General features: G+C 40.9%; 1 protein-coding gene across 1 annotated transcript in view; it reads right to left on the bottom strand.

Annotated features, from left to right (window-relative positions):
• Positions 1-12,542, bottom strand: part of myo1d (myosin 1D) — a 128,852-nt gene that overhangs the window by 44,980 nt on the left and 71,330 nt on the right. The window contains exons 15-16 of the mRNA XM_063003078.1: positions 12,149-12,315; positions 10,096-10,303 (exon numbers count right to left, since the gene is read on the bottom strand). Of these exons, the coding sequence (XP_062859148.1) occupies positions 10,096-10,303; positions 12,149-12,315 (375 nt within the window). The remainder of the gene's footprint in view (positions 1-10,095; positions 10,304-12,148; positions 12,316-12,542) is intronic.

Below are 12,542 nucleotides of genomic sequence, written 5' to 3'. Positions count from 1 at the left end.
GAGGAACCTCAATTTAACGGACTAAAAGGGGGAGCACTGATCCGTAAAATGCGTTTGTCCAAAACAGCAAGGTCTTTTTCCAGGGGGTGTGAAAATATATCACTCATGTAAACAGAGAGACGTGCGCTGGCTACTGGACAATTACTAAACTACTGGTCCTGGTACGCTTCTCTCAGGAATTTTAAACAATCGGACCGGACATTCGGTTTTCCAGATGTTGTCTGTTAAATCAGAAATCTGTTAAATGGAACCTACCCCAGCTTTTCAATAGGCGCAAGGCACACAATAGCACCCTGTACAGGGCGCCAGTCCATTGCAGGGCAGACACACATACACCCACCCACCCACCCACACATACAAACACCCATTCACCTATAAGGTAATTAAATTAACCTGACTGCATGTTTTTGGACTGTGGGAGGACACCGGAGCTCCCGGAGGAAGCCCACGCAGACACGGGGGAACATGCAAACTCTGCACAGAAAGGACTCGAACCGCCCTGCCTGGGGATCGAACCCAGGACCTTCTTGCTGTGAGGCGACAGTGCTACCCACCGAGCCACTGTGCCGCCCTACTATCTAAACCAAATAAACCAAACACTGTTAATACGTCACTCACTGTGAAATCTATTTGACTGCACAAGCAAATCAGAACATTGCCGGGGATACAAGTAAATCAGATCCAAGAAAAATCCTGTATCTTTCTCTCTAGCTAGCTATGCACACCGCTCTCTCTCGCACACCGGAGGCCAGCGTGAGTCACTGCACCACACAGTCGATCCAAACTGCAACACAGTCACGCTACATCACCTCTGATTCTGACACTCTTGTCATAATATTTCCTGCTTCCAACCAGTTCACCAAGACACCCTCCTGTCACTTTAAATCAAACATTTATGCACGAGCACATTAACAACTTTAAGAAATAATTTAAGGCTCGAGTAGCGAGAGTGTCTGAGGACATGTGGATTGTGCTGGAGATGTTTAAACAGAAGAGCAGCCAGACCTTCCATGCACAGGGGAGTGTGGGTAAATGAGGCCGGGAGCAGACGGTCATCCCCTCCCCTCCAATAAGCTAATCTGATCGGTGCGTTAACCACTTGAACACAATGCCGCATGGCCTCCCTGGGCTTTTCTGCGCCAAATTTACAGCCTCGTCAAAGCCGGGGTGGGAGAGTCTCAGCGCAGTAAAGCGTGACTGATTGCTCTGCTTAACGGCCCTGATTGGCTTTTTAATTGAGTCACTGGCTGAACAGAAATCTGGCAATGAGCCAGCTAGGCTGCTAGCAGGTAGCGGGGGGCATTCAATGGAATTTTGGAATTTAACCACCCCACATATTCAGGTCAAGGACAAATGACAGGTGTCTGAGGTGTTTACTTGTATTAAATGTAAATTATACCCACATTGTGCCCGCATTAAACCATTCAATGTGCGGATGTGTGTTTCCTAGCTTTTAAATAAACATAAATTAAATAATACATAAATTAAATAATACAATTAATGTTAATGATAGTAAATTAATGTTAAATTAATTTTATTAATTAATATATGTAAAATTAATTTTAATGTAAAATAATAGTAAATTACAATGCAGTCTTTTACACATCTGTCTGTCTGTCTGTCTGTCTGTCTGTCTGTCTCAGGTAAGTGATTTATCATTTATAAAGTGATTTTTATTGTGTTTAAACTGTGTTTTTAGATGTGGCAGTAGTAGATGATTTTTATTGTGTTTAAACAGTGTTTTTAGATGTGGCAGTAGTAGATGATTTTTTAAAATGCTAAAAGTTGAAGTAGCTCAGTGTGTTTTAATTTCTGAATGACTGTTGCAGATAAGTTGTAGATCAGTGGCACATGTTAATGATGTCATTAAGATGAAAGACGCTGGCAATAAATGTCACTGTTAGAACATACAGTATCTTCGTGTGTTATTGCATTGCACACAAACAATGGCCTTATTTACATGAAGTGTTATTTACATTAAGCAACAGTATCGGATCGGATTACATGGTTTTTCCCTTCCGATATCCGATCCAGTGATTTGGCCCAATATCGGACCGATACCGATATTGTATCGGTGTATCGGATCTGTGCCAGCCCTAGTTTAAAGCTTGGTACTTCAGTGGCTCCAGTGGTAATTTTTGGAAACTACAGTATTTATAAACAAAATCATATATCCAAAAATTCACAATATGAGTGATCATGTTTTATGAAACATGATCACTCAAAAACAGCCTATTTATTACCAGAACTTGCAGCACAACCAGCTCACAATCAACGGCAATTTCTAAATAACCCACTTCAATATGTTCCGTATTTTTTTGTCTTCAGATGTCACCAAACAGTGACGGATGACTAAGGGAATGCAAGCTGGCTTATCATTAATCAGCAGGACAGGCAAACTGTTCAGTAACCGCCCCCCCCCCGCCCCCCCCCCTCCCCCTCCTTCCCCAACAACCAGGACTCAAATTCAAACCCACAATCAAGCATGTGTGAACCCTCATGGGGAATATCTGTGGTTCTCCACAAGACACTCGAAGCAAGGGCACTGGCCTAATAGCATCGCATTCTGACAAGGTTTAGCACAAGCACAACAAATCCTAACCGCTAATCACCAGAGACGAAGAGAGAGGGCGGTAAGGAGTGAGAGAGAAAACCATTTTCATAAATCAATATCACGGGGCTGATGAGCTGCTCGCCACTGTGAAGGAGGCGATTATTTTGGCGGTGACCTCTAACAAACTGCTGCAGACTGTGTGTGTGTGTGTGTGTTTGGAGTGGGCAAAAATTCTTCAGTCATTAATGCAACAGCATGGCTTCTGACGTAATCACTGCCTCCACAGCCTCCTCAGCAAACTGTAATTTCTACCGACCCATAATTAAGACTTTGGGCATAATTAGTCATTGGTATAATTTGTTCTATTAATTTTTTATTGATAAAGAATTCTGTGGAAATGCTAACCATGCTGTGCTGTAGTCAAAACAAGGTCGGTTGCATCCCAGACCCAGACCAATCCCAGACCACGACTAGCCAAAATAAGGTCTACTCAAAATTTGCTTCAGAATAGAAGTGAGAGTCATTGAGAGTCAAGTTTGGGTCCAACTCTGAACTAGTCTCATGAGGCCAGACATATTGCTTTTACTGCAACATATTCCAAAAAAGCTGGGACGGGGACAATTTAAAACTGGAAACTGGAGTCGAGACCTGTTTTGACGTTCCACAAGAGATGTTATTATGATTGGATACAAAGAGTTAAATGTAAAAAAAAAGGGCTCAATTGTTTACGAGCAAGAAGAGATCGTAGTTTGCCATTTTGCACTGTTCTTGAGCTAATCTGAAGGCCACATGAAGTTTGGAGGTCTGTAGCGATTGACGACCTCTGCGCACTACGCGCCTCAGCATCTGCTGACACCGCTCTGTCATTTTACGTGGCCTACCTCTTCGTGGCTGAGTTGCTGTCGTTCCCAATCACTTCCACTTTGTTATAATACCACTGACAGTTGACTGTGGAATATTTAGTAGCGAGGAAATTTCACAACTGGACTTGTTGCACAGGTGGCATCCTATCACAGCACCACGCTGGAATTCACTGAGCTCACTGAGCGACCCATTCTTTCACAAATGTGTATAGAAGCAGTCTGCATGCCTAGGTGCTTGGATTTATACACCTGTGGCCATGGAGGTGATTGGAACACCTGAATTCATTGGTTTGGATGGGTGAGTGAATACCTTTGGCAATATAGTGTACATTTACAGATGTACAGTACAACACATATTCCGGCTCGTTTGAAAGCTGGGGTCAGGGCGCAGGGTCAGCCATTGTACAGCGCCTCTGGAGCAGCGAGGGTTAAGGGCCTTGTCCAACAGTGGTTGAATGACAGAGCTGGAATTCCAACTCTCAACCTTACAATTGATAGCCCAAAGCTCTACCCACTAGGCTCCCACTGTCAATTTGTACTCATTTTGTAATGAATGTAACCAGATGGATTTAAGAGAAGATTTTCATCAGTAAACACAATTTGTTACAGATCTGCTGTGGATCTACAAACTTATCCAGCTCGTTGGGGCTTTTTTTTTTACCCAAAACTGATGATCAAACAATGATCCTATTAAATGGCCTGGTCTAAGTGCTAAAGCTAGACGGTACACTTAAAAACACATTGTTTGACATGACGATCCAGCTTTTTCAAACCTTATTTTATCAAGACACACTGATTATACTTACTAAGTGCACATTCTAAACCTTCCTTACCTATAACTCTGCACATAGACTGAGAAGAGGTCTCAAAATCAACACAAAAAAAGCACAAAAACAGTAGCTTCCCAAAATCCCACATCACCCATTAACATTTTCATATCAACTATTTACAACCAATGAAGTCCCAGCTGGCGTGGCAGAGCCCACCAGCGCTATGATGCTTTGGAAAATATTCATGCAAACATTAAAAGATAAGAGTAAACTAAAATGTTTTGATCTCATACATTCTGTACGATGTTGATGGCCAGACTTAAACATATTAAAAATGGATTAAAACATGCCGATTTATAAAGAATTACTTAAATTCAGTATGAAGCGGTTTTCATTTGCTTCAGATCCCTTCTGTTCAAAGCCGCTACTGATGAAGTACACTGTGAGTCCTTCAGTAGAGCCTCGGAGCAACGTCTTCAGAACTACAGGCCAACTTCTGATGAAAGAACCTGATAGATGCTAGGAGAAGATAGAAGGATAGTATAGGGCACTGGGAACTAATTAAAAGAGGTAAACTGAGTTTAGTCAGGCCTGGAATGCCAGAAAATGCCAGATGCAAAGGAAAGTCAGGCATCTTGTTACCCAGAGCAGCTGAGCTCAGTTTAATAAGCACATCTTGGACACACAAATAGATGCTTCATTGCTTTTTACATTCGAAACTTCAGCAACCATGATGGAGGGAGTCTATTTTTATTTCATTCCACAAACGTCTGACTTATTACACAATCGTTTTATCCCTCAGGACTTTTCCTGTCTTTATCTCACAGTTTAGTCATCTCCAATTTCCGACACCCAAATCCGCTGCTGCTTGCACAACCAGCAATCTGTTCATGGAGAGCTGGATCACCACATCCCACATCCCCCCTCCGACACGTGTCCAATCTCTGGTTGCTTTCTAACAACTGCCATTGTTGGGCTCCTACACAGAGCTGTATCATGTATGGAGTATAGAGATCTACAGGCTTTGCTAATGCCAAGTTCATACTACACGACTTTCTGAGTTGCCGGGTCGCTGTACAGTTCACACTACTCAGCTGGATCTTTCGCACTCGGGAGTCTTTTAAGTCGTTGTGGTTTTCACACTACACGTCTTGTCTTGTCTCCCAAACTACGTTTTGTCACGAAAACAAATGTGAGAAGTGACAAGGGGTTTAATGAAACCATGCCCAAAAATTCACATCGACAATAATTGAGTGGATTTGTATATATATATATATTAAACCAATGACATTCTTATTACTTATTCAGTACCAGTATCACTGTTCAGCATTCTTAATACCAAATACTGTCCAAGTCGAAGGTAAAGCAGCTTGTTCAGGGGTCCAGCAATGGCATCTTGGAAGTGGTGGGTGTTCAAAGACGTTCAGAAACTTAACTACTAAACTACCACTGCCCAGTTGCACAAATTAATAGGCAAAATGGATAAAAAAAATTTTTATAAATGAAAAACCTTGTTTTAAATTCAAGAAAATGCCAAATCAAAGCATTTTCACTTTTCAGACTTTTGCCCCCCACTTTATTAATATATGTAAAAAAATAGCAGGATGTATACTTGTTGGGGAATGAGAGTCTTGACACCAGTTCTGCCAAATCTGGCAACACAGGCATGATCAGCATGAATTATTTTATACTGATAAAGAACTGCAGTATATACAATGATCTAAAGCTGACAACAGATGCACACAGACAGAAAGAAGGACAAAGAAGGAAAGATAACGTGAAGAGCAGGATGCCCACGGCTAGCTCAGACTCATTTTCTGTGTGTGTTTTCATCACCTCAGTGGCTGTCACTCAGCTCAGATAAGCACATCTGATATTAGCTCTGTTGAGACAGCCATCACCTGGGGGGAACACTGTACTTACAAAGTGTCAACATCCCAGAAGATGTCACTATTCCTTCAAGGGATCAGGAAAAACAAACACTGCAGTGTCCGAATAATATCTGGTTCCATCGCTGCATTGATAGAAACGTCATACAGTTCATGTCAGATACTGTCAGAATGTAAATCAAAATCAATGCAGCTTGCTGCTACTTGCTGGGAGTTTGTGGAGAAGCCATGTGAGGACAGAGCTGAATTAGAATTATTTCATCTAGTAAATAAACTGTTACCAGTAGAAGAATGCAGGTAACCCTGTCCGATGCTGAATTAGCATTACAATGCAGTTCACTCACTCAACTATATTGAGAATTAGTATATCACTCACAGACTGTTACACATATGCACACATTCCCTTTTTACACACCTGTTATACTCATAATATTGCTTACAATTCTTACTGTAGCTTTACAGACTTTTTCTTAGAGCATACAGTGTTCCAACCATGTAAAAACCCTAATCTCTACAATTTCAATTTCATTGTACTATATACTGTATGTACTGTATATATGACAAATAAAGGCTTTAGCATTTGACAGTTCAGCCATGACTTGTAACTTATGATCTAATGATGGTTTTACAAGCTTCATAACTGCAGTAGTATGCAGTTAAAGTTTGTTGGAAAATTGCATGTTCAAACATATCCAAGCTAAGCTAACTCAACAAGTATAAATAATAAAAAGCACAAAGGTAAAAGCTATTAACACAAGGTACTTATGTTATACATCGAAATACTTTTTGTTATGCTCTTAAACACATATTTTGGTCATTTGGATATTTCTTTTGGATTTGGACTATGTATTTATTTGGACTTGTGTATGTGTAAGTGCTAAAAGTACATAAAAAAAATCTAAAATCTTATATTTTTATTATTACTATATTATTTTATACTTTATACTATTACCATTATATTTATTACTTCTACACTTCTAAAGTCCCGCGATGGAGTCGCATCCATCCCACTGTAACCCTGACCAAAGGTGATAAAAGATAAAATAAAAAAAATTCAGTGACAATAAGGTTCATTAAGGTTGCAGTAGCACAAGCCAGAAAATGTATGTTATATAAGTAGCTAGCTAGTTATTCTTTAATACACTTTATTGCTTTTCGATTTTCTAAATTAAATTGCGTTAACTGCAAATTGATGAATGCTAATATCAGCTAGTTTCTTAGTTTTGCTTAAAGTTAGAGTTTAGCTAACTAACACCCCCCTCCAACTTTGTACCTCTTTTGGAGGTGGGGGAAGTTCAGGTATTAATTAAGAGGGTCAGAACCATCCTATCCCCCCATAATTCGAACAATGCCTTTTGATTGAGTTTAGCTGCTGGGTGCACTAGAGAGTCACTGAGTCTTACCTTAAATAAAAATGAATGAATAATAGAAAAAATTAATATTAAGGTCACAAATTGTCAGTGTGAATAATTTCTGCAAAAAGTCAGTCTAATTTCTCCCTAAAAACAAAGTGCCATTAATCTAATTATCACCTCAACACCTTTTCTTTATTAATAACATTTCACTTGAGTGAGAAATGGGAGCACTTTTGCCACCTCTGGTATTTTTAGAGAAGTAAAAATAAAGCTCGGCAGTACAACTGTTCTTTAACAGTACAGTGATGTGCTGCATCCTGTATGAGCTCTCAATATCACAATATACTGCACAAACAATGTCAATACAGGGTTTTTTTGTATTTTCTGCCATGGGAAGATGGAATTTTATGAGCAGACGTTTGGCACGTGGCCTTGTTGTGTCTAGTCAGTTGTTGACTGAAGAGATCCTGAGAGGCAGCAGTGCAGATGAGCCCCTCTGTTGGAGTCTGTTCGCCTCTTGTGAGTGTGTGTGTGTGTGTGTGTGTGTGTGCGCTAGCAGGTCCACATCCTATCAGATTAAATTAGGCTCCATATTTTTTTTAAAAGCAAAATAAATGTTTAATATAGGTTTAATATATTATATGCAATTATTTTATGCACAAAGTTGAAATACACTAAACCCATCTAATCACAAGGTTGTTATTTCGTTGCATAGTTCTGTCTTTAATCTACTGTATCTCTTCTGTGAAAAATGATATATTTACCATGTATATATTATATACACATACACTGATCAGCCATAATATTAAAACCACCTCCTTGTTTCTACACACATTGTCCATTTTATCAGCTCCACTTACCATATAGAAGCACTTTGTAGTTCTACAATTTCTGACTGTAGTCCATCTGTTTCTCTGCATGCTTTGTTAGCCCCCATTCTTCAATGGTCAGGACTCCCAGGACCACTACAAAGCAGGTATTATTTGGGTGGTGGATCATTTTTAGCACTGCAGTAACACTGACATGGTGGTGGTGTGTTAGTGTGTGTTGTGCTGGTATGAGTGGATAAGACACAGCAGTGCTGATGGTGTTTTAAACACCTCACTGTCACTGCTGGAATGAGAATAGTCCACCAACCAAAAATATATCCAGCCAACAGCACCCCATGGGCAGCGTCCTGTGACCACTGATGAAGGTCTAGAAGATGACCAACTCAAACAGCAGCAATAGATGAGCGATCGTCTCTGACTTTACATCTACAAGGTGGACCAACTAGGCAGGAGTGTCTAATAGAGTGGACAGTGAGTGAACATGGTATTTAAAAACTCCAGCAGCGCTGCTGTGTCTGATCCACTCATACCAGCACAACGCACACTAACACACCACCACCATGTCAGTGTCACTGCAGTGCTGAGAATGATCCACCACCTAAATAATACCTACTCTGTGGTGGTCCTGACCATTTAAGTAAAAGCAGGTTAAAAAAGAATGCAGAGAAACAGATGGACTACAGTCAGTAATTGTAGAGCTACAAAGTGCTTCTATATGATAAGTGGAGCTGAAAAAATGGACAGTGTAGAAACAAGGAGGTGGTTTTAATGCCTTAAAATTCCAGAGAGAAGCCTACCAACCCTAGTAGTTCGGTAATTGCCCGCTAGATGGTGCACGTCTCTCTGTTTACATGAGTGATTTATGCTTTATTTTGTCAGGAGGCTCGCTTTGTTCTTGCCTTTTTTTCTGTGTTTTATGCTTAATTATTGCACGTTCTAGGGCTTAGTTATGCACCAGCACTGCTCCAGTGGCCACCAGCAGTGCTTCAGACTCAGAATAATAGATACTGTTAGTATTTCCCCACCACACAAGGTAAATAAACTTTCTCCCCAGTAGTACAAAACTCCAATTTCAATATTTATTTACAGGTTTTACATTACATACCACTATATTTATTTACGTTGTTTATTTTACTGTTTGTTTATGTGCATGTTTAGCACTTTTGTGGACCTTAGTGTTGTGTTTTTGTATATTTTCACATCCCCTGGAAAAAAAACCTCGCTGTTTCGAATAATTGCATTTTACGGACCAATGCACCTCCCTTTTAGTCTGTTAAATTGAGGTTCCACTGTAGTTTCAATAGCATGTTCCACCTGGAGAACCCTACAGACCCTATCCTACGTATATTTTTGCACCCCCTGGAAAAAAACCTCACTGTTTCGGACAATCGCACCTTACGGACCAGTGCTCCCTCCTTTTAGTCCGTTAAATTGAGGTTCCACTGTAGTTTTATTAGCATGTTTCACCTGGAGAACCCTACAGATTCCTCTAGTCATGCAAATCAGAATGATTTATTCTGGATTTAAGTAATTCAGGCTCTTGATTCGTCTTGGACACGTATTAAAATTTTAAATTAAAATGTCAAAATATCATAATTAAATGTATAATTTATTTTGTTTATTTTGTCACTCCTGAGTTTCTAAAACTGCAATCGGCCAGTCAAGTGTCTACATACAAAAGACTGGCTACGTATGTTTGGAAAAGATGAATTGGTGTCCTGTCTGGTGTGTGTTACTGCATTGACCCATGTGATTCCTGAGAAACCGGACCCACCCTGACCCTGACCAGGATAATGCAGTGGTAAACATGAAAATGAACGTCTGAATGTCTGACCTTCTGCAGAAACAGGACGATCCGTTGCACCATGTGGGCTCTCTGCTCCTCCAGACTGAAGATGGTGCGAGGGGTGCGGATGAACACCTTGGTCTTTCCATAGGCTACATCGTGCTCAAAGCCACACCCCTGCAGCAGCCGCTTTACCGCTTCCTGGTCTGAAGGCAGGTCGTGATTGGGCCACGTGAACTCGGAGATCATCTTATACCTGATGAAGTGAAGAGGGAATCATTATTTGGGCAGGTAATTTGCATTAAATAGTGCCAGTGTTGTGACCTGTCTAAAAAATATACATACAGCAATTTGGTGGTGGTGAAAGTAAAAATAATGTCATTTAACTTAAATAATAAAAAAATTAAATAAGGTTAGCTGGACTGCACCCATTAAAGAATTACACAGAACAGGGCCAGTGATAGCTCAGTGGTTAAGGTACTGGACTAGTAAACAGAAGGTTGCCGGTTTAAGCCCCGCCACCACCAAGTTGCCACTGTTGGGTCCCTGAGCAAGGCCCTTAACCCTCAATTGCTCATCGTGTTCCGCTCATTGTGTAAGTCGCTTTGGATAAAAGCGTCTGCTAAATGCTGAAAATGTAAATGTCTTGACACCTAATACTGAAAGAAACTGTCCACTCAGCATCACTGTGACAGCCAACACACACACACACACACACACACACACACAAAAGCAGGGTGTGGGGTAAATATGACTTACTATCAGTGGGATAGCTGAGCCTGAGAGCTTCTTCTGTTCTTTTTAAAAACAGTCCTATGCTAGTTTGTGTGCTTCACCCGACACTTTTGACTATGTGGACGCTCAAGTGGCGCAGCGGTCTAACATGGTACCGCAGCACTGCAGAGTGTTCACAACTTCGGACCTCATCAGAGTCACCAACCTGGCCAAGCAGACACACAAAGGGAGGGTCGGACGGGCTGTCTTCCCTCTGTTGCTCAATATACGATCTCTGTGACTGGTCCTGGTGCCTGTACAAGTGTGTGTGTGTGTGTGTGTGTGTGTGTGTGTGTGTGTGTGTGTGTGTGTGTGTGTGTGTGGAGCAGCACACCACGAGTCTTGGCGCAAATCACCTCTTGGTTCAGCACTTGGTTTGAGCGGTGTGGTAAAACGTCTTCAAAGTGCGAATATGAGACAAATGTACATTTGTGTGAAATAACTATCTAATCCACTCTGAAAGCTCCATGTATCTGTGTTTAGCTGTATTTTCCTCACTGTTTCACTTTTAAACTTGTGTTACAGCTCGGGGTGCTGAGAAATTATGAGTATTAGCTTTTCTGAGAGAGTCTAAAACGCTTATCGGTAAAAAAGCTTAAAGCTTTTCTCCACTAGTTTTCTCCACTAATGGAATTTCTTTGAGTAAAATAAGTCACAATAAGCTTTGTTTATGTTAAGCATTGTTCGTACTGCCTGAGTCGCTTTTACTGCATCATATCAAACAGTTTGTCTCATTGGAGTGTCTCGTTTTCTCCACTAATGGAATTTCTTAGACTTTGTTTGAGTAAAATAAGTCACAATAAGCTTTGTTTATGTTAAGCATTGTTTGTACTGCCTGAGTCGCTTTTACCGCATCATATCAAACAGTTTGTCTCATTGGAGGCGCTTTGAAAAGGTCAGCAGCAAACCGGGAGTCCAACATGGCAAAAGTGTGTGGTGCGCCACACTATGTAGAAAATTACAGCACAGCTGGTGCCCTGAGAGGTGCCCATGTGTTTGACAGGCTGTCTTCCTTTATTGCTGTGATCGCCGGGACTGGTCCGAGTGCCTGTGCAAGTGTGTGTGGAGTCACATAAAGCTTAGCATGGTTCTCCATATGTAACATGGCTCTGTGCTGGAACCCAAAACTGGCAGGTGATAAGAAGCGGCTGTAATGTGGACACAAGTCTAATTCATGTCAGACCTGTCCTGATATTATTTCTGCTTGTTCTGTAGTAATATCTGTCCAACCTCGGTAAAAGACCACTGTTCCATCACTGTCTTGATAATACATTTCATTCTCATTGTTATCCTGGTTAGGGTAGCAGTGGGTCCAGAGAATGCTTACCTCTGTAGGAAGCGAGGGTAAGTCTGGCGGTTCGCGAAACCAGCACGCCTCACACGGACGTTCTCCAGCAGGCCCAGGTACTCCACCTGGTGCTTACAGCGCTCGTGCTCGAACAGCAGAGGGGATTTCACGTCATTGGGTTTGATACAGCGGACATAGTACGGCTCCTGTACGCACCAGCAGGAGAAAATGATATGTTCAGATTAACGTTAAAGACAAATATAACTAACATAATAAACAAATCTAAATGATTTTATACAGTAATTATGATCAATATTCAATGATCAATCTGTTTTTGTTTCCAACAAAATGGTTTGCAGAGAAAAATAATAATAATTAAATAAACATTTTAACAGGCACATAAACACAAAATGAACTTGTATGCAAACGCCCC

The sequence above is a fragment of the Trichomycterus rosablanca genome, chromosome 10 (assembly GCF_030014385.1).
Source record: "Trichomycterus rosablanca isolate fTriRos1 chromosome 10, fTriRos1.hap1, whole genome shotgun sequence".
Classification (NCBI taxonomy): domain Eukaryota; kingdom Metazoa; phylum Chordata; class Actinopteri; order Siluriformes; family Trichomycteridae; genus Trichomycterus; species Trichomycterus rosablanca.
Note: the sequence above shows the minus strand (reverse complement) of the source record. Positions and strands in the feature narration are given on the sequence as shown.